General features: G+C 37.4%; 1 protein-coding gene across 3 annotated transcripts in view; it reads left to right on the top strand.

Annotated features, from left to right (window-relative positions):
• OXR1 (oxidation resistance 1) overlaps positions 1–24030 on the top strand; it is a 318551-nt gene that overhangs the window by 260114 nt on the left and 34407 nt on the right. For all 3 annotated transcript variants that reach the window (XM_070392152.1, XM_070392154.1, XM_070392153.1), the window contains 4 exons: positions 1566–1750; positions 5191–5945; positions 9635–9803; positions 15134–15296. In XM_070392152.1, the coding sequence (XP_070248253.1) occupies positions 1566–1750; positions 5191–5945; positions 9635–9803; positions 15134–15296 (1272 nt within the window). The remainder of the gene's footprint in view (positions 1–1565; positions 1751–5190; positions 5946–9634; positions 9804–15133; positions 15297–24030) is intronic.

The raw sequence follows: 24030 nt of genomic DNA, 5'->3' as shown, positions 1-24030 counted from the left end.
TGCCTGGGACTCCTGCAGTGTCTGTGTCACTCAGCCACAATCCCCGCTGGTTTTTACAGCCCTAAGTTATGGGGACTTCTCTTTCTGGCACTGGAACCCTGGGCTGGGGACTCTAGTGTGGGACTGGGACCCCCTTGCTCCTTGCAGGGACCTCTGCAGCCAAAATATCCCTCCGAATGAAAAACAGACCACTGTGGGTATCAGGCTAACTGGTTCCTCGCCTCTGCCCCTCCTACCAGTCTCAATGTGGCTTCTTTTTTAATTATCGAGTTGTAGGGCTTCCATTCAGCTGGATTTCAGGCAATTCTGAATGATGGTTCTTCTGTGGTTTAGTTGTAATTTTGATGTGGTTGTGGGAAGAGGCAAATACCACATTTACCCTATTCTGCCATCTTGATCCTCCTCAGGATTTAAGTTTTTCTTTTCCTTAAAAGCTTTAGAAAAAACACAAAACAACTTTGAAGTAACTATTTTTTATTTTTATAATTCTGTCTAGCTCCTCATTTTTATACTTACAGAATATAGTGGAATGGCAATTTTTAAAATGGGATCAAAGTATTTAGCACTTGAATTAGAGTGATTATATAGTTTGCTACATAAATGTGGAAGGATTATAGTATAAGCACAGACTGCCCGGATTTTGAATCTTGGTTCTACCGCTTATTAGGTAGCTGTAGTCATGTTTTACTTAGGACTCTCTCAACTGTAGTTTCCTCATCTATACTCATCTCAGAGCTCAGTGTGATGATCAAATGAACAATAATGTATATAAAGTATGATACATATAGAACATACAGTACATTAGCTAATATTAGTGGGATCAGCTTCTTATGGACTTTAGTTTGCTCCTTGTAAAATGAGAGGGTTGGTCTCTTCATATTAGCATCACTATTTACATGAATATATTTTAAAATTTATAGCTTTCATGATTAAATTTAAAATGATTACTGGTTACCTTGGAGGTCATCTAAATTACCTAATTTTAGAGATTAAAAAACTGAGGCCCAGAGGCTTTGCTTGCCCAAGGTCACATGCCTAGCATCAGAGTCAAGCGAAATCGATTTTTTTAAAAATATATTTTTGAAGAGATTATGCTGTTTTTTCTTTATAATGGATTGAATTGTCAACAGTATTTATGAAGCCTGCATTGTGTACATAAAACTATGTTTGGTACCTCTAGTGAGGGAACAACACAAGAAGCAGTACACAAATTAACGTAAAGCATGGCTCATGCCTTATGGGAGTTTACAATCCCTTCTTGCATTACTGCAGTTATCTTGCTCTGATAGAGCTCAGTATTTTACTGAGGCGGCAAATGTTATACCTGACTTGCTTGTTTGAGGATGAATATAATATTCTTTGTAGTTTGCCTCTGCTAAAGAGGAGCACTTACTGGGAAAATTTGTGTTTTATTAACATTTCCATGAGAATGCCTTAGTGCTTGAATGTACTGCTTTTCTGTATAATAGATGGCCTGATATCAGGAGAAAATTAGTAAAAATAGCTAGCATACTTTTTGAAAATTTAAACTTTGAAGATTAAACATTATTTTCTTTTTATCTTAGGGCACAGTCAGTGGTGTGCTGCTAGTTACACCAAATAATATAATGTTTGATCCACATAAATCTGACCCCTTGGTTCAAGAGAATGGCTGTGAGGAATATGGGATCATGTGTCCAATGGAAGAGGTGATGTCAGCTGCAATGTACAAAGAAATTTTGGATAGCAAAATAAAGGAATCCTTACCCATGTAAGAGTGTTTTTTTATACTCCTTTGCAATTTTATTGCATTTAGATAATTGATTGACCCTTGTCTAATACTCTTAAGTATTTGTATTAGTTTTATTTTAGCTGCTTTTCATTTTCTTAATAATTAAACAAAAAATATATGTAATGTTGGAAGGTTTCTTCTCAGTGCACTTAGAATAGTTAAGAGTGTTTTAGGTTTATATTTTTATATTTGGTCGGAGAACCGGATACTTAAAAATAACCTATAGTACTCATTTAGTACAGTGTATACCAGCTTTTTAAAAATATATATTTTATTGATTTTTTTAACAGAGAGGAAGGGCTAAGGATAGAGAGTTAGAAACATCAGTGAGAGAGAAACAGCTGCCTCCTGCACACCCCTTACTGGGGATGTACTCGCAACCGAGGTACATGCCCTTTCCTGGAATCAAACCTGGGACCCTTCAGTCTGCAGGCTGACGCTATATCCACTAATCCAAACCGGTTAGGGCTACCAGCTATTTTTTTTATTCAGACATACCATTCAGAATTTTGAATTATCTATATGAGTAGTTTAACGTAATAAGTAATGAAGGGTAGCTTTCCAATTTTTCTCTCTGTCAATAAAATGGGGGGTGGGATTTGGGGAGGCCACATGAGCAAAGACCTGACATTGCTACAACCAGAGCAGCTTGTTTTTTTAGTTATTTATTTATATGTTTATATCCGTTCTCAGAAAAGTGTAAAATATAGGGGAGAAGATCCACAATTGCACAATTAAAAGAGTTAACCATGGAATGTGTGGTTATCTGATTGTGATTTGGGTAACATAGGTGTGAGACTACAGGTCAGCATAATCTTTGTACATAATGTGCTTGATCAAAGGAATGACTAGAGAAAAGGGAGGAATAAGAAATAAAAAGAAGGTAAAAGGTAGGTATATAAAAGAAAGAAAGAAGTAGAAAGGGAAAAAATTGATACGTAATAGAAAAGAACTCCCCCATTTCTCCATACTGATTGTCAGCAGTTTAAAATCTGGCCTCACTTTAACTGATACTGAGATATATATCCCAGTATTAGCCCACAGGAATGAAGAATGCTGTTTTAATATTAACCTTGTGGGAAAGAACTACTTACAGAGGAGAAGAACAAATTATTTCTGTTTCTGAGGCAACCTGTATGAGTTTGTTATGATACCTGTAGAGAATAAAGTTTCTTATTAAAAAATTAATTACACCTTCCACTCAATAGATATTTTGTCATGGTAAACTCCTCTTTCTAGATGTAGATAATTCCTAGGATATTCTCTAGTGTCAGTTATTCTTATAGATCATTCAAAGTCAGGTTCAGCAAATAACCATTGGAGTAGGTGGAGGGATAAGGCAAAAGTGAGGGAGTGAAGGATTAGATTTAAAAGGAAACAAGATTATATATGTGTGTGTATATTGTCAGTCATTGCCAAGATTAACTTCCTGCTGTCCTGCTTTTCCGTTTGTATTATGATATTTTGGGATTCTCTTATGCTGAATGATTCATAACTATTCTATAAGGATACCTTAGGGCTCCTCTTGCATATCACTGTTTTATCATTCATAATGTCACGTGGAAAAACCATGCATTTGATCTAAACATTTTTTTATTTCTTCAAAAAGAAATATCATTTAATTCTCCCTTATTAATTGATTAAAAACTATTTGTAACAAATCATATAAATGAAGTGGTTTTTTCAGAGTAGTGTCATGGCAAAAATGAGATAAGATTTTATTGATTTTCTTTTGTCTTAAATTGCTTGGGAAGTTGATTTTAAAGGTATTGTTCTGCAACTATATTGAGCAGTAAAAGCACATTGGCATTAATAAATATTTAGTATTTGGCATTTTAACTCTGAAGATTACAGCACTTATATAAATATATATCCTGTTTGGTTTGTTTATTACCTTTTATTAAATGTACATGTACAGTTTCCCAAAACTTTGCCAACTTCCAAGACCCTTTATACAGGGTGGGGCAAAAGTAGGTTTATAGTTGTTCATATGGGAAATAATACAATAATTATACAAAAATTAACTTGTTTCGAGTACTCAAAACTACAAACCTACTTTTGCCCCTCCCTGTGAGCAGTTTGAATGAATCACCAGTAGATGACACTGTTATGTATTTTATAGCACAAGTTAAATGCTTGAGTTTTTTAAGGTGAATTAAATACAAGAGGCAGAGCTATGAACTGAACTTCAACTAATTAATACTTTTAATAAAAATAAAATTTTTCTATTCTTGTTATAAAAGTCATGCATACTCATTTTAGAAAATTTGAAAAATACCAAAAAGTAGAATAAGAGGAAAGGAGTTAACTCAGCTTCATCATCCAGAGATAGCCAATTATTTTTGTGTTGAATTATTTTTCAGTCTTTTTTATTTTCAAGCTTTCATAAATGTTAATAGTTTTTCCACTAAGAACTCATGCGGTTTCCATTTCTCACAAACTATTTTTAACTGTCATTTTTAATTGCTGACTTATATTTCATGCTTTAAATGTTTGCACTACCTCTTTCCAGAACGTAGACTATCTAACTTTTGAACATTACTGCTTACGTATACAATGCCATTAAACATGAAAATCTAGATGTAATTATAAACCATTTAGCTATCTAATATCTAACCCCTTTAGTTAAACAAGTTCCCTTAGAATTGTTATTGAGTTGTTGCTGGTAGCCTGAAGAATTCCAGTGAGTACTTTTGCCTCAGTTCTACTCAGGTTGGCTTTGAGCTTTGCTTTTGAGCTCTATATTTTAGTTTAATCTCTACTTAAATGTAAAATAAGCACTGCATGTGTGCACGTGTGTGTAATATCAATCAATGTATTACTTTGTTAAGACATTTAAATTGTAATCAAAATTTTACCTAAGCTTATTTTTCATATTCTATCAATGAATAAATTTAATTTAGAATTATAGCTTCACCCAAAACTTGTATTATCATCTTCTCTTCAGGTAGATTAATTCAGGAAATGTTGCACTGATGTTTTCCATGTCTTAAGCAATTGATGCAAAAGCTTTACTATCACTTTGGTCTATATCAGTGGTTCTCAACCTCCCTAATGCCGTGATCCTTTAATACAGTTCCTCATGTTGTGGTGACCCCCAATTTCATTGTTACAAATTGAACATAATTAAAGCATAGTGATTAATCACAAAAGCAATATGTAATTATATATGCGTTTTCTGATGGTCTTGGGCGACCCCTGTGAAAGGGTTGTTTGACCGTCAAAGGGGTCGTGACCTACAGGTTGAGAACCGCTGGTCTATATGAATAAATTAACATTTTTGATATGCTGTTAAGAGATGTATACTACATCCTTTTGTAAAAGCCTTGTTTTTGAATATTAATTTAGTGCTAAGTTTGTGGACCATGAAAGACTACAATTTAAAAAGTCTAATAACTTATAATTTTGTTTACTGACAGAGAGATAGATCAGTTATCAGGAAGGGACTTCTGCCACTTAAAGAAAATGACAAGAAGTGATGCTGATGAAATAGACTCAAGAATCCGTGATGTGGTTAATGATAGTGTCAGCACTGCTCCCAGGAGCACCGAGGAGTCCCTTTTTGAAGACGTGTTCACAGAATCAGAACTCTCTCTAGTACGGGAAGAGCTTGTCTCTTCAGATGAGCTGCGACAAGGTGAATCATCCAGTGCATCATCAGAGTCTGTGCAGACTGTCAATCAGAGTGAAATAGAATGTTCAACAGTCATATCAGAATCTACTGCTTCTCTTGATCAGTTAAAATCTGATTCTGGACATTCTCCAAATGAAGTTGGGGCTCTTTCTCTTAAAACTGATTTAAATAATCTCAAAATGGCCACTAAGGAAGGAGATCAGGCAACAGATAATGTTCAAGAAATATTAGACCCTAAAGAAGGAAGCATAAATATTAAAGGTAATGCAGACCAGGATTTTCTTAATGAGAATTCACTGCACCAAGAAGAGGATGAAAAAGAAAGTATGCCTTGTGGGGAAGCAACAGAATTCAAACTAAAGCAAACTGTCAAAGGAAAACAAGGGAAGGAACAAAAACAGGACTCAGAGACAGAGGTAGAAGAGCTCCGGAAACTCTGGAAAAAGCATACTATGCAAGAAACTAAACAGCAAAGGGACAATATTCAACAGGTGTCACAAAAGGAAATTAAGCATAAAATAGCAACTGTTGATATAGAAGGTAAGTGTTAAAATGAATATATTAAGTTCATATTATTTGCATATTGTTTCCCTCTTTCCTTGGTGACTCAAAAGCTGCTATTTCTTAGACTACTCTAAAGAATAATCTGGTGGGCCCTTGGCTGATGTTTCTCTGGGGACAAGTATAATATTCTTTGGTTTCTAATCTCTTGGACTTTTCTTACCCCACAGTGGCTTATACATAAAATGAGCATCTTTTCTACCATGTTTAAACATTCCAAACTCATCATCTTCTATTTTTAAACAATGTATTTCTTAAAAATGTACACAAGCTCTGTAATACCTTTGATATCTCAACTTTTTTTTCTTTTAGTTCTTGGTGTGTTATCTCATTAAAATAATTTTTTTTCATTGCATATATAATATCCTAATTGCAATTTGTAATCGACAAAGTTGTAATCCCATCTTTTTAAAAAACTACGATCAGACAAAAATCTAATTTTTTAAATTCCTCAAGTATCCAGAAGTTCTATCATTGTCTGAGTAAATGTTTTCTTTTACAAAGCAGCACTAAAGGTAAATTAAAACACCATTTTCAGTTTTGTTTTAGGGAGCTTTTTACTTATGAAAATTACAGAAATAGTCATTTCTGATATACAGTGCTTCTGCTTAATAGGTTAATGGAGTGCAGCTCAGGTATCTTAGGTAACATTTTTTATAGTCTATTGGAATATTGATTCCAGGCAAATCAAATTTATATATAAGCTTTTCTGTCATTTTTTTAATTCAAATTTTTTATTGTTTAAATATGCATAAACTGAAATTTACCATTTTAACCATTTCTAAGTGTAAAATTGAATGGCAGTAAGTACATTCACATTATTTTTTTAAAAAAATATATTTTATTGATTTTTTTACAGAGAGGAAGGGAGAGAGATAGAGAGTTAGAAACATCGACGAGAGAGAAACATCGATCAGCTGCCTCCTGCACACCTCCCACTGGGGATGTGCCCGCGACCCAGGTACATGCCCTTGACCGGAATCGAACCCGGGACCCCTCAGTCCGACGCTCTATCCACTGAGCCAAACCAGTTTTGGCTACATTCACATTATTATAGAACTATCACCACCATCCATTTCCAAAGCTTTTTCATTTTCCCAGACTGAAACTGTACGCATTAAACAAAAACTCCTATATTCCACTCTTCCCAACCCTTGACAACCACCATTCTACTTATTTGTCTCTACTCTAGGTACCTGATACAGGTGGAATCATATATTTGTCCTTTTGTGTGTGGTTAATTTCCCTTACATAATGCCTTCAAGTTTCATCTATGTTATAGTATGTGTCAGAATTTCCTTCCTTTTAAAATTGTATAATATTCCATTAATACATAACATGTTTTCTTTATCTGTTCATTCATTAATGAACATTTGGGTTGTTTTAGCCTTTTGGCCTTTGTGAATAGTGCTGCTGGTAAACATTGGAATACAAATATCTGTTTGAGTTCCTCCTTTCAATTTTTGGGGGTTATATACCCAAAAGTGGACTTGCTGGATTCTATGGTAATTCTATGTTTAATTTTTGAGGAACTGCCAAACTGTTTTCCACAGTAGCTGTACCATTTTACATTTCCACAAGCAATGCACAACAGTTCAGTTTAGTTTTTAAAATACTGAATTTTCCTTCTGTTTTCTTATATACCCTGAAGACCTAAGGATTATATTAAGTAGATGTTAAGAAACCCATTTACTCAAAGTAAATTCTATAAAAGAGTGACTATTTCTTCTTTTGTAATATTTTTCCTTTATTCAGAACTAGTGAATGTTCATTAAATGTGATTTAACAAAAATATATAGGCAGTTTTTACCAAACTTATAAAAATTACCTAGAATTAATCACCTTAATCATTATTAACATTTGGTATATTTAGTTTTGATCTTTGGTGTGTTTGTATATATTCATATATATATATACAACTTTGATATTATTTGTATGTATCTATACATATGTATTTTTTATATAAAATTAGGATTATACTGTATGTAGTGTTGTATTTTCCTTTTTTCACTCACCATTTTATGTCATGAATGTTTTCCCATGTCATTATCGTTCTTTGAAAACATGGTTTTTAATGACCTTCTAATTTAATCATTTCCATATTGTTAAGACATTCCATTGTTATTAGCAATTCATATTGTTAAGATATTTTTTTATCTTTGATCAGGCTGTAAAAAATGCTGGCATGAATATCTTTATTGATATATTTGTGTCTGATTGTTGCCTTATATTAGAATCTTTGAAAAGGGTAAAATAATGGATTCTGTTTAAACCAATATGTGGTAGACTACTTTCATTATAGTGGGTTTGTTGGGGTGTAGGGTTTTATAGGGAGAGCCTCTATTATGACAAAATACTGAAAGGAGAAAAGTTGGTAGGTATAATTCAGATAGGTATCCTGATTGTTACCATTTGGTTTCATCCCTTTTGGGGATGGGGGGGTAACAAATTAAGTAATTAATTTTAAGTAACTTAGGTTTCTATAATAGGGAAATATTCAAAGTTTCTGACCTTTTATTGACTTCTATCTATATATATAAAAGCCTAAATGACTGGCCGACTGGCCGGTAGCTATGATACGCAATGACCACCAGGGGGCAGACGCTCAACGCACAGGCATGGAAACATGGAACAAGACTAATGAATCTCAGAGGGGAAAGGGGAGGGCAGGAAGAGAATAACCAAAGATCTTTTATGCATACTAGAGGCCCGGTGCACGGATTCGTGCACCGGTGGGGTCCCTCGGCCTGGCCAGCGGGGATCAGACCGAAACCAGCTCTCTGACATCCCCCAAGGGGTCCCGGATTGCTAGAGTGTGCAGGCCAGGCCAAGGGACCCCACCAGTGCACAAATCCATGCACCGGGCCTCTAGTAATATAATAAAACTTTAATAGATATAAAACTGGATTGTAACTGTGCAAAAAATGGTAAAAGTTCATTTCTAATGATATTTGTGAATGCTTGGCCTCAGATTTTGTGTCTTCCACAATGTTACACAGAAAAAAGCCATGACTAGTACTCAGATTTCCTGAGTATAAGCAAGTATTTCCTCCATACTATGATGCTTTTCTAAGCTAATAATGTCCAGATTCCTAAGTTCAACCTCATTGTCAGACCCCTAATGTACCTTATGTCAGAATCTCTAGTAGGGAGAGTTAATGACAATTCAGGCTTAATAAACTGTCCAAACTGATGGCTGAATCTAGCATATTGTTGGTTGTTTTTATCACACCTAATAGGTATGTAAAAGCTTTAGAAACTTTTAAATTAAATTTTTGTCTTTAACAACCGAATAAACTTATCTAGTTGTTTTTCTAGAAGGCTGATAGGGAATGTACAAAATATTGTATTTGTATATTCAATTACTTTAGTATAGTTGTTACAAACAAAAATTTAATAAAAGTTCCTGAAGCTGTCACATTTTTTTCCTAATACCCTTAGACATAATTTCAGCTTATAATGTGGCTGTTGGTTCATTAGTCTTGTTGTAACTGTACTTTTGATGGAAAATAATACAAATTAAGAGAATTAACTTAAATAAGTGTCGATGAATTCAAGTATTATTCTCTAATTATTTGTCAGAAGTTTGGAGAGATACATTATTTAATCTAAATCATTTAAGCATGGTGTGTAAGAATTGAATAAAACTGTTTGTGTCTCAACTTTAGGTTCTTCATTTTTAAAAGAAAAGAGAAGGCATCAGTTACATAAGTTCTTACTTCTCAGAGTTGGAAAACCAATGAGGAAAACATTTGTATCCCAAGCAAGTGCAACAATGCAACAGTATGCACAGAGAGATAAGAAACATGAATATTGGTTTGCTGTGCCACAAGAAAGGTAAAAAGACAAACAACCACCAAAACTTAAAACATTATTGAGCTCCTTTGAATTAAAATGATTTTGAATATCAAAACCAGTGACAAAGTACTCTTGAAACATATAGTTTATGATTAAAACCTGACATTAAGGCTATTCAAAATAATTTAGCTCCTATTTTGTACACTTTAATATCCTCCATTTTAAATGTTGTTGTTGGTTTTTTGTGGTTTAATGCAAAAAATATGAACGTATAGCTAGCTTTAATAGTAAGGAAATTTGCTTCAGATGTCTTAGAGCAAGAAGGTTCATCAAAATATTAACTGGTATGGCTCCTACCTCATTGCAGGTAATGATGTATAATCCCTTTTTAAAAACCTCCTCAAATACTACTGAATGCCTTTAGTTTCTAAAGGGGTGTGATCTTCAAACTATTTTTTGTATTCCCTATCCAATAAAATTTTTTCTCGTAAGTTTACCAATTGTAAAGGATATCTGTCATCACTGTATTATAAATATTGACTTTTTTTTAGAGAGAGATATTTTTATTGATTTCAGAGAGAGAAAGTGGGAGGGAGGGGGAGAGACAGAGAGAGAAAGAGAAAAAGAAACATCAATGATGAGAAAGAATCATCAATCAGCTGCCTCCTGCACACCCTGGACTGGGGATCGACCCAGGCATGTGCTCTAACCAGGAATTGAACCGGGATCTCCTAACTCATGAGTCAGCACTCAAAACATTGAGCCACATCGCCTGCCAATATCAACATTTAAAAATAAAACTGTTACATTGATTTTTAAAATAAATCTAGTAGAATCTAAACACCATAACAATTTCCCCTCTACCATTATCCATTTAAAAACTACTTGAATGTGCTCTTCTTTAACAGAATTTTCATCATTACTTCTTCTCTTTGAACTTGTATTTCCATTACACCTCCTCATAGAATCTTATAAGGTACATTATATTTTTATTCCTGAGTATATTTCTTTGCAACAAATTACATACACTCACACATTTGTGTGTGTGTGTGTGTGTGTCCATTCTGATATTAGATTTATTTTAAAATTTTCTGTGACTGTTGTCAAAATAGTAAAGAGTCTAAGGTTTACACTACATGCAAGCTAACAAGTTGTTATGCCATAGTAATGCATGCTAGGAGAGAACACAAGAGTCCCAATAATAGCAATAGATAGTACCAACATTTGCATGAGTTATTTGAGCTTCAGTTCCCACAATGTGATGGGAAGAAGGCCAGGTGGCAGATGCATTTGCCATGGGTTATATTACAGAAGAAGAACCATAAGTTTGGGGAGCCTAAGTATTTTATAATGTACATTAAGCATGGTTACTGCCCTTTGCTCCACAGTAAGATACTATTTCTATCTTCTAAACTATGCTATGCTATGCTTTGTTTCCTGTGCAAACATATTTGAAAAGATAGGGCTGAACAAGGGTACTCAGTAATTATTACACATAAAAAGTAAAATATTCTAAATATCTTAATAAAATAGATGGGCCTTTCTCCCAGTTAATTTATGTATCCATTGATGAATGTAGCGTATTGAAAGGATGAGAGGGGATTCAGTCCCTCAGTTCTACCTACTCCCCTTCATTTTTTTCTTTTAGGTACTGAAAAGCTTTGTTCACAAAAATAGTCTATGAGTTTGCAGAGTTTTTTATTATAATAATGTCACTCAGTTTTTTTAAACATGTTTCTATTTATATTCCCAAAATTAATCATCTTTTATCAAAATTATGTTTAATGATAATCAATGAGCAACTTTATTGAAAACTTCTGTTTTATAGAAATGAGTAAATTAGAAACCACCTGATATGCGAAAGGATGTATAATGCAGTCTTAAAATCTTTTCCTGTCTTAATACTAACTGTGGGAGGTCTGGAAGTTTTTAAGGGCATGTACCATTATAAAGTTCTGGATAGGTGAGGATATGCTTTTTTTTTTTTTTTTTTTTTTTAATAAAGTAGAAAAAGTGCTTTAGGGAAAGCAAAGGACAGGGACTATGTAAGATATCATTACCACACTTCTTAAGCAGATTAGTATGAGTAACATTAAGAAGAAGAAGATAAAGAATTTGATTCCCTTAAAATTATCTTAAGTGTTTGTGTACCTCCTGGGAAATCTTTATATGTTGCTCTGAAATCTAATGCTTTTAATGATAAAATTCTTCTTCCTCCCCTCCCATCCAAGTATACAATAAATACAATGTGTGCATTCAATAAAATGTGATCAGAATAATTTTAAAATATGGCATGATTTGCATAATTCACAAATACCTGATAGGCACAGAGCCAGGCATTCTGATTTGCCAGACATATTAAGATAACTACAGTGAAAATTTTAACTACAGACATACCTTGGAGATATTTCAGGTTTAGTTCCAGACCATTGCAATAACGTGAATACCACAATAAAGAGAATATCACAGTAGAACGTGTCACACAAATTTCTTGGTTTCCCAGGGCATGTAAAAGTTATGTCATACTACTGTAGTCTGTTAAGTGTGCAGTAGTGTTAGGTATTTTAAAAATGTGCATGCCTTAATTTAAAAATTCTTTACTGCTAAAAAATAATAACCATCAGAGCCTTCAGCGAGTCTTAATATTTTTTGCTGGTGGAGGGCCTTGCCTTGATGTTGATGGCTGGTGGTTCCTGAAAGTTGGAGTGATTGGCAACTACTTAAAATAAGACAACAACGAAGTTTGTCACATTAGTGGAGTCTTCGTTTCACAAACAATTTCTCTGTAGTGTATGATGCTGTTTGATAGCATTTAACCCACAGTAGTCCTTCTTTCAGAGTGGGACCCCATCCTCTTAAAGTCTGCCACTGCTTTGTCAACTAAGTTTATGGGACAGTCTAAATCCGTTGTTGTAATTCCACCAATCTTCACAGCCTCTTCACTAGCAGTAGATTCCAGGTCATTCATACAAAGCAGCTCCTAATCCATTAGAGTTTTACCATGAGAGTGTTGCAGTGTAGTCATATCTTCAGGCTCTGCTTCTGCTTCTAGTTCTCTTGCTCTTTCAACCACATCTGCAGATACTTCCCCTCCACAACTCAGTCTCTCCCTGTATGACGCCAGCATGCTCTGAACTGCTATCCCTCCACTGGAGCCCAGATTAAGAGCAAGATTTTTGTGGGTTGTCCCTTTCAGAGGATGCCTGCGTTTCCAGCAGCCGTCCTTCCCACCCAGGCAGGCAGAGTCCTTGCAGATATTCACAGCCAGGTGTTATGTGGGCTCCTTTCCCAGCACTGGGGAGCCTGCCGTGAGGTTGAGACCCCTCACTCATCAGAAGGTACCTTTGCAGCTGAGATATCCCTCTATTATCAACTGCCCTTTTCATTTCTCTGCCCCTCCTACCAGTCTCAAGGTAGATGCTGCTGCTTTATGTCCTTAGTTATAAGACTTCTGTTCAGCTGGTCTTCAGATGGTTTTCCAGGTTGATTGTTCAGTAACTTAGGTTGTGGTTTTGATATGGTCAAAGTGAGTGAGTGCTACTTACTCTGCCACTTGGATCAGGTCTCACCTTGTGCTTTTATGCTATGGAGACAGCGTCTTTCCTTAAACCTCATGAACCAACCTCTGCTAGCTTCACATTTTCTTTTGCAGCTCCCTTACCTCTCTCAGCCTTCACTGAAATGAAGACAGTAAAGGGCCTTCCTCTGGATTAGACGAGAACATTAAAGTTTTCTCCATATCATTAATGAGGGTGTTTCACTTTCTTATTATCTATTCTTTCAGTAGCACTTCTAAATTCCTTCAAGAACTTTTCCTTTGTATTCACAGTTTGGCTAAGTCTTTGGCACAAGAGACTCACTTTTGACATGCTTTCCTCTCTAAGCTTCATCATTCTCAGCTTTTGATTTAATGTGAAAGACATGCAACTCTTCCTTTCACTTGCACACGAGAGGCCATTGTAGGGTTATTAATTGGCCTAATTTCAATATTGTTGTGTCTCAGGGAATAGAGAGGCCCAAAGAGAGAGAGAGATGAGGAAATGGCTGGTCTGTGGAATAGTCATAATGCACACATTACTTTAATGTTTAATGCAATTAATTATAATTAAATGTGCCATGGGTGTGATTCGTGGCACCACCAAACAATTACAGTAGTAACATCAAAGATGACTGATCACAAATCACCATAAAAAATATAATGATAATGAAAAAACTTGAAATATTGCAAGAATTACCAAAATGTGACACAAATATGAAGTGAGGAGATGATGTTGGAAAAATGATGCCAATAGATTTGCTCAATGCAAGGTGAACACAAACCTTTAATTTGTAAAGTAAGTGAAATATTTGTGAAGCACAATAAAATAAGGCATTCCTAAATGGTACATCTTTAATTAAAACTAACATAAGGATTTAGTTTTTGTCATTACTGTTGGTTTTAATTTTTACATGGGATTTTCCATTTTATCATTGTCCTTGCACTTTGGCTAATGCTCATTAAGAATTGGTATTATTATGATTTTGAACTTTATTATATACATGTAATTTATGAAAATTGCTGTTTTGGTAAAAACAGATTATCTGAAAGATGGAACTAAACACCCTTTGATATGTTAGGTACCATATAAGAAATGACACTTAAGAAAAAAATTAATTGGATACAATTTCCAGAACCATTGTTATTGATTGGTATATGATAGTTAAGAGTTTTATAATCAATTTTCATGCTAATTAAAGCCAAGAAAATATTTGAAATGTCATGTGTATTTGACTCTCAAATATGTTTATCAGAGTTTTTATTATCTTTTGTAACAACAGGCTTTACTATAGTAAACAAAATTAAAAAAGGGAAAAAGAGACTTGAAAGATTAGATCATCAGTTTCTGAACCCATAATATAGTGTGTGTCCCTGATATTTAAAAGTTAAACATATTAAATTTTTGTTAACTTGGAAAAATTCTGTATAATATCCAAGTTTTAAAATATGCAATTTTTAAATTGTGTACTTGTATTTTAGATAATCAGATCATTGTACAAATGATGTCAAAATTGTGGGTTCAGTTTCCCTTCCCATTACTAGTTACTTTAAAGAGAAAAAATATTACCATGGACAGCACCTGAGCTAGTCAAAAGCATGCCAAGGAAAATTTTAATGTAGTTTTCTCAGAACAACTTGATAGAACATAGTCAAATAAAAATGTTTAAGTTAATGTCTTACTGGTGGTGGGCTTTGTTATCTTTTTAAAATAAAGCATAGTATATTCTATGTATATTTTAAGTTCTCAAGTTTTGTCAAGATATGTAACAAATATAATTCTGTAACTTTAGCCTACACTAGATCTATTATTAATAGTCACTTGTTCTAACAGGTCAGACCACTTATATGCCTTCTTCATTCAGTGGAGTCCAGAAATATATGCAGAAGATACTGGTGAATATACCAGAGAACCTGGATTCATAGTTGTAAAAAAGATTGAAGAATCTGAAACAAACGAGGATTCATCTAATGAAGAAGCAGCCAGAGAATGGGAGGTAAGAAGAAAAATGTGAAAATTTCGTTCATCTTTTTACTTTGTGTGAATTTATAGCTTTATGGTATATAGGTAAATACACAAAATCTTGGTACAAAAGAATACTTTATTTAAAAGATTCATTGCCCATGTATATTTGTGTATATTGAATGAATCTGATTAGTAACTTTGATTCATTACTATTTCTTTTTTTTTGCTTTTTTTTGCTTTTAAGTATTAGAAAAGCAAAGTATCAGCAATGAAGTGACTTATTGAATGCATTTTGGAATAATATCAATTGCTATTATACTAATTTTTGTGAAACATTTTTTCAGGTCTGATTTATTACTATTATCTCCTACATGGGGCAGGTACACAGCAGTCATTTAACACATTCATGCAAATTATTACTCTTTTCTAAGTCAATACCCAAGCATTCTTGATGTGAATGTGAAAATAATGATAGGGAAAAAAGCTGTTGCTAATTTAAAAAATAGGGTAAATATTATGTGCTCAAATTTGATGAATTTATCTATATGGGCAAATTAATAATAATCAACTTTGTAATCCCTATTAAATATATCTTTTAATATTACATATGTTTTACATGCTTTGTCTTGTGGGATTGATAGGGTGGCAATTACTGGTTTACTTATTGTGATTGCCTAGATTAATCTCTTCTTGATGTGTTAAAAAATATAGAGCAGATGCTAAAATGTGATTATAAAAGAGATCAAATTTTGTTATCCATTTGGTGTTAATGTTCGTGATTGTGTATGTGATATAAATTTATTGTGCATGAAGTTAACATGTATAACGATGGAAGGTATACATGGCATGTCTTTTATTTAAAATGTGAACCTGATTTTAAATGTCCATTCTGTGTAGTATATACAACGATTACTGTACTGTAACTTTAATGTAATGGCGGGAAAGAGGTAGCATATGTTAGGCACATATAAGTTCTTTTAATACTTAAACCAACATTATTAATCTTCTCACCAGCTTTATTCACAATAGCTCCAAACTGAAAACAACCTGAATGCCTATGAGCAGTATTCTTTAAAGCTCCTCATTGTGCAGTACAGATGGAAAAACCACTATAGTATACCCCATGCCACCACTTCAGGTATTGCATTAAACTTATACAATGCTAACACTGGAAGATACTTTCAGAGTATGTTGATCACAGTGTATTTTAATTTTCAAGTCTCTGTCATGCAAGTTACATTGTATAAAATATTTTTCAAAATATTCTACTTTTTTTGATGTTGCATCTGCATTCCAAAAACATAAATTTGGTTCACTGTGGAGAAAAATTTCTTTAATCATTTGTGCCTTGATTTTTTAAAGCATGTTTTCTTATCAGTAGCAGTCATGCTGATATAATTTCTTCAGGCATAGCTCCCTTACATACCAAAGGACTCCTATCAGGTCTTAATTTCCCTCTCCTTATAGTGCCTCTGAATACGCATACCAGGCTGTAATTTAGTTATCTGTGCCTCTTGAACTTGTTCATCAAATATTCTTTAAAATTGATGTACTTGACAAGTACCCAAGAGTCCATTGGTATAGTCTAAAGCAGCAGCCACCACAATAAGCCTGAAATATCTTTGAAGCCTGTTTCATCTTTAAGATTCATGTGAATTTTTCATTTGTCTTCTTAGTGTACCTGATGTAATATCAAAATATTTTTTTTAATTTCTTGCCATGAAGTAAAAATGATGCTACAGTAATACAGGTCAGTTGTATCCTGTCACTAGGTGGTATCATGGCACATTACTGCACATTGGGCTCTATCATCTTCAACCCCAAATACCAACTTCAAGTGGCTCTCTAGTAGAACCCTTTGAAAGTTTTAGAGTATCACATGTATTGGCTGTGCCTTCTTGCTGCTTGATGACACAGGCCTCAAAAGTGAAGCTTTTAAAACTAAAATTGCTTGTTGTCCCACTTCCTTTGGGTTGAATTTCACTCCTTTGGGCATAAAGCAGAAAAGGTTTTTCTTTTTTTTATCCTATCTCTAAAGTTAATTTTATACAACTTGTAGTTCAGTATCTCCTACTCCAAGCCAATTATTAAAACATCCAGTGCTATTGGGATAAAAAAAACAACAAAGAAATTGACTTTATTAAATTAGCTTTAATTGATTTATTTAGAAGTTTACCTCCCAGGTTTATGCTTATTGACTAAATTTTAAAATATGAGTTTACTAAGACAATAGTAATGCTTGGTATTAGGAGAAAATTGCTCTGGGTTACTTCCCACTTCTTACACTTACTGAAGTATTGATAAAAATATGTTCCATTTGATCTTTGGCTTCTGAGATGATTTGTTCATTTTTATGTGCTGACATTACTCACATTTTCTTAAACAGTTATTTATTTGTGAGTGTAAATGTAAATAATGTTGACTACTTGTTACATAAATCTGTACAAAGGTTTTGTACTTAAAATACCTTAGAATCTACTTTCTGACTTAGGTAACTTTTTAAATCATTTATAGACTTCCCATTTTGATATTGAATTTTAATGTTCTCCATTTTAACTATGTAAATATAAAATAATTAACCTATTAATAGCATTTTAGGCCATAAAGTGTATCATAGTATGTACTTACTAGAGGCCTGGCGCACAAAATTCATGCACAGGTACGGTCCCTAGGCCTGGCCTGCGATCAGGGCCATCTTCCCCACCTGCCAGCAGCCGGCTCTGGCACCACCACCACCCCCGCCGCCACCCATCCCCGGTTCCCCGTTTACCATTGGGCGATCAGAGCCTGCTGGCTGGGAGGAGGGACCGAGAGGTTGGCCGTTCCCGCCCACTCGCCAGCCCCATAGCCCAGCGCCAGTCGCCCTCTGTGTGGGGGGAGACTGGTGGGGCAGGGGCCTTGGCCTGGTGCTGCCTGCGTCTGCCAACACCCACCCCCAGTTCCCTGTTCCCCATCTTGCGATCAGAGCCTGCAGACCAGGTGGAGGGACCGAGAGGTTGGCCAGCAGGCCCCAATTGGGCAATCAGGGCCTGCGGGCTGGGGGAATCTCCTGCATTGAGCGTCTGCCCCCTGGTGGTCAGTGTGCATTATAGCGACCGGTTGTTCCGCCGTTCGGTCAATTTGCATGTTACCCTTTTATTATATAGGATTTGATTTAGTTTTCCACTAGGATGGAGTCAGTTCTGCTTTCCTAATTGTCATTAGTTAAGCAAAATTATTGCCATGATTGTTTATTAGGTTACTCATGGAAGACTTTTGCATACAGAATTTATTTTGTTCAAAATGAAAGTAGTCTCTGTGTCTAACTCACTGAATAGGGTGAGGTCACATTTCTCAGATAAAGGCAATTAAAGTAACTTTTTATATTGAACAAATCACATAGCATTACAAATCATAACCTCAGAAGACATTCAGTAAATCTCAAAAAGGTAGAAATCAAAAGTATTAAAAATAATTAGAATTTATGAGTAAATACAAAAATTGTCTTATGTAATATTTCTATATTAGGTATTTTTAAAAACACTTTATTGAGGTATAATTGACATTCAAAAAACTATCCATATTTAATATATGCAGCTTGATGAGTTTGGAGACAATTATACATTCATGAAATCATTACTACAGTGTGTGCCATAAATATTTCCATCAACTCCTAATCTTCCCACCCTCTTTCATTATTATTATTATTATTGTTGTTATTACTTTGTATTAAGGACCCTTTAAAAAAATTCTTTATTGTTTAAAGTAATTACATATAGTATTATGTATTAAGAATACTTAACAAAATATCTACCCTCTTAGAAATTTTCAAGTGTGCAATACAGTATTGCTTAGCAATACTTTATTAGCATTTACCACCCAGAATCATGCCTAATATGGTCTGTTTTAATTACTAATAATGTTAAATGAGTATGTTATCTACCTCAGGAAAGTTTTGAACTAATGCTTCGCTTTCCCTGTTAATACTCTTCCTCAGTTACTAGCCAAAAGTTATGGGCTATAAAATTTTCATTAAAAATCAAAAACGTTATTTAATGCAGATTGAGAAGAGACAAGATGGATGAATGACAGACTATTTTATGACTTGTAATATTAAAATTACTTGGAGAGATCAACCAAAGGACCTGAATGCATGCATACTAGTATAAGCCTAACCAATGGACACAGACACCAGGGGGATGAGGGTATGAGTGGGGGGCTGGGGGAGAAATGGGGGGATAAGGACACCTATGTAATACCTTAATAAAGAAAAAAAATTAAAAAAAATGAAGTGAAGGGCAGTAAAATAAGATATGCCTGTATAAATATTTTAGTTTTGTTTTCCTGCAACAATGATTGTTTTCAAAGCTGGGGAACCACTCTGTAAAATACATGATTTTCCCACTATTTTGTGGTAACTGTAAAACTATTACAGAATAATACTGAATATAAACTAATTGGGAAAAATATATAATAAAAATAAAGTATTGCTGCATGCAAAAAAATTACTTTAAATATTGAATATGGCAAATTATATATTATTGCTTCTAGTAGACCACTCCCAATTCAGAGGAAATCAGATATAAAGTAATTCAATCATTTCAATACCAATAAAGAAAGTAGAGGAAAAATTATTATTAAATTGAATATCTGAATTCTGAGAATAGATTATATTGTAATCTTATCTTATTTTACACTAATGATAAGTTGACATCTGCTTCTAGCTCTGGGATGTCTGGACAATTTTAATGACCTAGCACTATATTTCTAAACACTATGAAAAAATAAAGGGCAAGAAGGAGATTTACTAAGCTCACTTTATGTTTGCTAGATAATATGTTTATTAAAAGTAGAAAAATCACACTCAAAATAGCTTAAACCAGTTTTTTTATTGTATTGTAATTAGCATATTGCATATTAGTTGCAGGTATACAGCATAATGATTCGATATTTGTGTATACTGCAAAATAAGTATCATTGCAATAACTCTAGGTGACATTTATCACCATACATAGTTAAGAAAAAAAATTTTTTTCTTATGAAGGCTTAAAAGATTTACTCTCTTAGCAACTTTCAAATATGCCATTCAGTATTATTAACTACTAGAGGCCCGGTGTACAAAAATTTGTGCACTCGGGGGGGAGGGGGGGGAGGGGCCTCAGCTCAGCCTGTGCCCTCTTACAGTCTGGGACCCCTCAGGAGATAACGACCTGCTGGCTTAGGCCTGCTCTTGGGTGGCAGAGGGCAGGCCCAATCCCTAGGTGCAGCCCCTGGTCGGGCTCAGAGCAGGGCTGATTGGGGAGTTGGGGCACTACCCCCTGTCATGTACAGAGGAGGGCGGATTGGGAGGTTGCGATGCCACCCTCAGTCACGCTCAGGGTGGGGCTGATTGGGGGTTGGGGCACCGCCCCCTATCACACTCAAGGCAGGGTCGATGGGGAGGTTGCGGCGCCACCCCCTGTCACACACAGAGCAGGGCCAATCGGGGTTGGGGCGCTGCCCCCTGTCACGCACAGAGCAGGGCCCATCAAGGGGTTGGGGAGCTCCCCCCTGTCACGGACAGAGTAGGGTCAATAGGGGAGTTAGGGCACCGCTCCCTGTCACACACACAGCAGGGCGGATCAGGGGGTTGGGGCACCGCCACTGTCACACTCAGGGCAGGGCCAATGGGGAGGTTATGGCTCTACCCCGTCACACACAGAGCAGGGCCCGTGGGGGCGGGGGGAGGGTTGGGGCGCCGCACCCTGTCACACACAGAGCAGGGCCCATCAGGGGGTTGGGGCGCCTTCCCCTGTCACGAACAGAGCAGGGCGGATAGGGAGGTTGTGGCCCCGCCCCCTGTCACACACAGAGCTGCAGGGTGATCAGGGGGTTTGGGCGCTGCCCCCTGTCACGCTGATCCTGGTGCTGGGAGCCTCGCGGCTCCGCTGATCCCGGTGCTGGGAGGCATATTACCCTTTTACTATATAGGATAGAGGCCTAGGGGCCGGCTGGTTTGCCCTGAAGGGTGTCCTGGATCAGGGTGGGGGTCCCCACTGGGATGCCTGGCCAGCCTGGATGAGGGGATGATGGCTGTTTGCAGCTGGTCACACCCCCTTCAGGGTGGGGGTCCCCACTGGGGAGCCTGGCCAGTCTGGGTGAGGGGCTGAGGGCTGCTTTCAGGCTGGCGGTTGTTGACTGAAGCTCCCAACCACTCCTTTTTTTTCTCTTTTTTTTATTTTATTCTGGGCCAGCTTTAGCTCTGGCTCTAGCTCTGAGGCTTCGTATCTGGTTTGTTTGCCGTTCTATAATCGAAACAATGTATAACTTCAGCTCTGAGATCCCGGCAGGCTGAAAGCTGGTTTCTGGGGTTTTGTTTAGCTTCTACATTTGCAACATAGTACATAGTTGCTTAGAGTTGCAACTCAGAGGCCGGCAAGTCAGGCGGGGAACGTTGGAGTCCGCAGTCACCGGAGCAAGCAAGCCTCATGTTCGCTTCCAGCTGCCTGGCTGCTGGCCGCCATCTTGGCTGACAGTTAATTTGCATAAGGATATGCTGATTAGCCAATGGGAAGGGTAGCGGTCGTACACTAATTACCATGTTTCTCTTTTATTAGTGTAGATAGTTACCATGCTGTGTACATTACATCCTCTTGACTTATTTTATAGCTGGAAGTTTGTACTTTTTGACCCATTTTGCCCACGTCTTTGGCAACCACCGATCTATAATCTTTATCTATGAGCTTGATTTTTTGGTTGTTATTTTGAGTTTGACATATAAGTGAGATCATAGTATTTGTGTTTCTCTATTTCATTTAGCATAATGCTCTCAAGGTCTATCCATGTTGTTGCAAATAGCAACATTTTATTCTGTTTTATGCCTAGACTAGAGGCCCAGTGCACAAAAATTTGTGCACCTGGAGGGGGGGCCCTCAGCCCGGCCTGTGCCCTCTCGCAGTCTAGGACCCCTCGGGAGATAATGACCTGCTGGCTTAGGCCTGCTCTCGGGTGGCAGAAGGCAGGCCCAATCCCTAGGTACAGCCCCTGATCGGACTCAGAGCAGGGCCGATTGGGGAGTTGGGGCACTGGGCCTCTTGTCATGCACAGAGCAGGGCGGATCAGGAGGTTGCGATGCCACCCCTAGTCACGCTCAGGGTAGGACCGAGTGGGGGGTTGGGGTACCACCCCCTGTCACACTCAAGGCAGGGTTGATAGGGAGGTTGCGGCGCCACCCCGTCACACACAGAGCAGGGCCGATCAGGGGGTTGGGGCGCTGCCCTTGTCACGCACAGAGCAGGGCCCATCAGGGGGTTGAGGAGCTCCCCCTGTCACGCACAGAGCAGGGCCCATCAGGGGGTTGGGAGCTCCCCCCTGTCACTCACAGAGTAGGGCCGATAGGGCAGTTGGGGCACTGCCCCCTGTCACACACAGAGCAGGGCGGATCAGGGGGTTGGGACGCCGCTCTCTATCACCCACAGAGCAGGGCCGATCAGGGGGTTGGGGCGCCGCCACTGTCACACTCAGGGCAGGGCTGATGGGGAGGTTATGGTTGTACCCCATCACACACAGAGCAGGGCCCGTGGGAGGGCGTTGGGGCGCCGCACCCTGTCACACAGCTGCAGGGCGATCAGGGGGTTGGGGAGCTACCCCATATCAGGCACAGAGCACGGCTGATCAGGGAGTTGGGGCGCCTTCCCCTGTCACGAACAGAGCAGGGCCGATCAGGGGGTTGGGGCGCCGCACCCTGTCACAGAGCCGCAGGGTGATCAGGGGGTTTGGTCGCTGCCCACTGTCACGCTGATCCTGGGTTCGGGAGGCCTAGCGGCTCCGTTGATCCCAGTGCTGGGAGGCATATTACCCTTTTACTATATAGGATAGAGGCCTGGTGCACAGGTGGGGGCCAGCTGGTTTGCCCTGAAGGGTGTCCTGGATCAGGGTGGGGGTCCCCACTGGGGAGCCTGGCCAGTCTGGGTGAGGGGCTGAGGGCCGTTTTCAGGCTGGCGGGTGACTGAAGCTCCCAACCTGTCCTTTTTTTCTTTTTCTTTTTTTATTCTGGGCCAGCTTTAGTGCTGAGGTTTGGCTCCAGCTCTGAGGCCTCGGCTGCTGAAAGCAGGGATCTGGTTTGTTTGGGTTCTATAATTGTAACACTGTTGCGGTCCTGCTCACTCCAGCTCTGATATCCCGGCTGGCTGAAAGCAGGTATCTATGTTTGTTCTATAATTGAAACAATGTTGCGGTCCTGCTGGCTGAAGCCCGGCTGGCTGAAAGCAGGTTTCTGGAGTTTGTTTAGCTTCTATATTTGTAACATTGTTCTTAAACTGCAAGCTCAGAGGCTGGCAAGGCAGGCGGGGAACATTGGCTTCCTCTGTCACTGAAGCAAGCAAGCCTCCTGTTCGCTTCAGTACATGGCTGCCGGCCGCCATCTTGGTTGGCAGTTAATTTGCATATCGCCCTGATTAGCCAATGGGAAAGGGTAGTGGAGGTATGGCTAATTACCATGTTTCTCTATTATTAGATAGGATAGTAAACCACTATATATCTGGGCTATTGTAAATAATGTAATGGTGAAATGAACATGGGTGCATATATCTTTTCGAATTAATGTTTTTGTTTTCTTCAAATAAATGTACTTAGAAGTGGAACTGCCAGATCATATGGTAGTTATATTATAATTTTTGAGGAACCTCCATACTGTTTTCTACAGTGGCTCTATCAGTTCCTACCAATAGTATGCGAGGGTTCCTTTTTCTACACATGCTTGCCAGCACGTTATTTCTTAACTTTTTGATCATAGGCATTCTGACAGG

This window comes from Myotis yumanensis, unplaced genomic scaffold (genome assembly GCF_028538775.1).
Source record: "Myotis yumanensis isolate MYYU_CA2020_CCGP unplaced genomic scaffold, mMyoYum1.0.hap1 SCAF_15, whole genome shotgun sequence".
Taxonomy (NCBI): domain Eukaryota; kingdom Metazoa; phylum Chordata; class Mammalia; order Chiroptera; family Vespertilionidae; genus Myotis; species Myotis yumanensis.
Note: the sequence above shows the minus strand (reverse complement) of the source record. Positions and strands in the feature narration are given on the sequence as shown.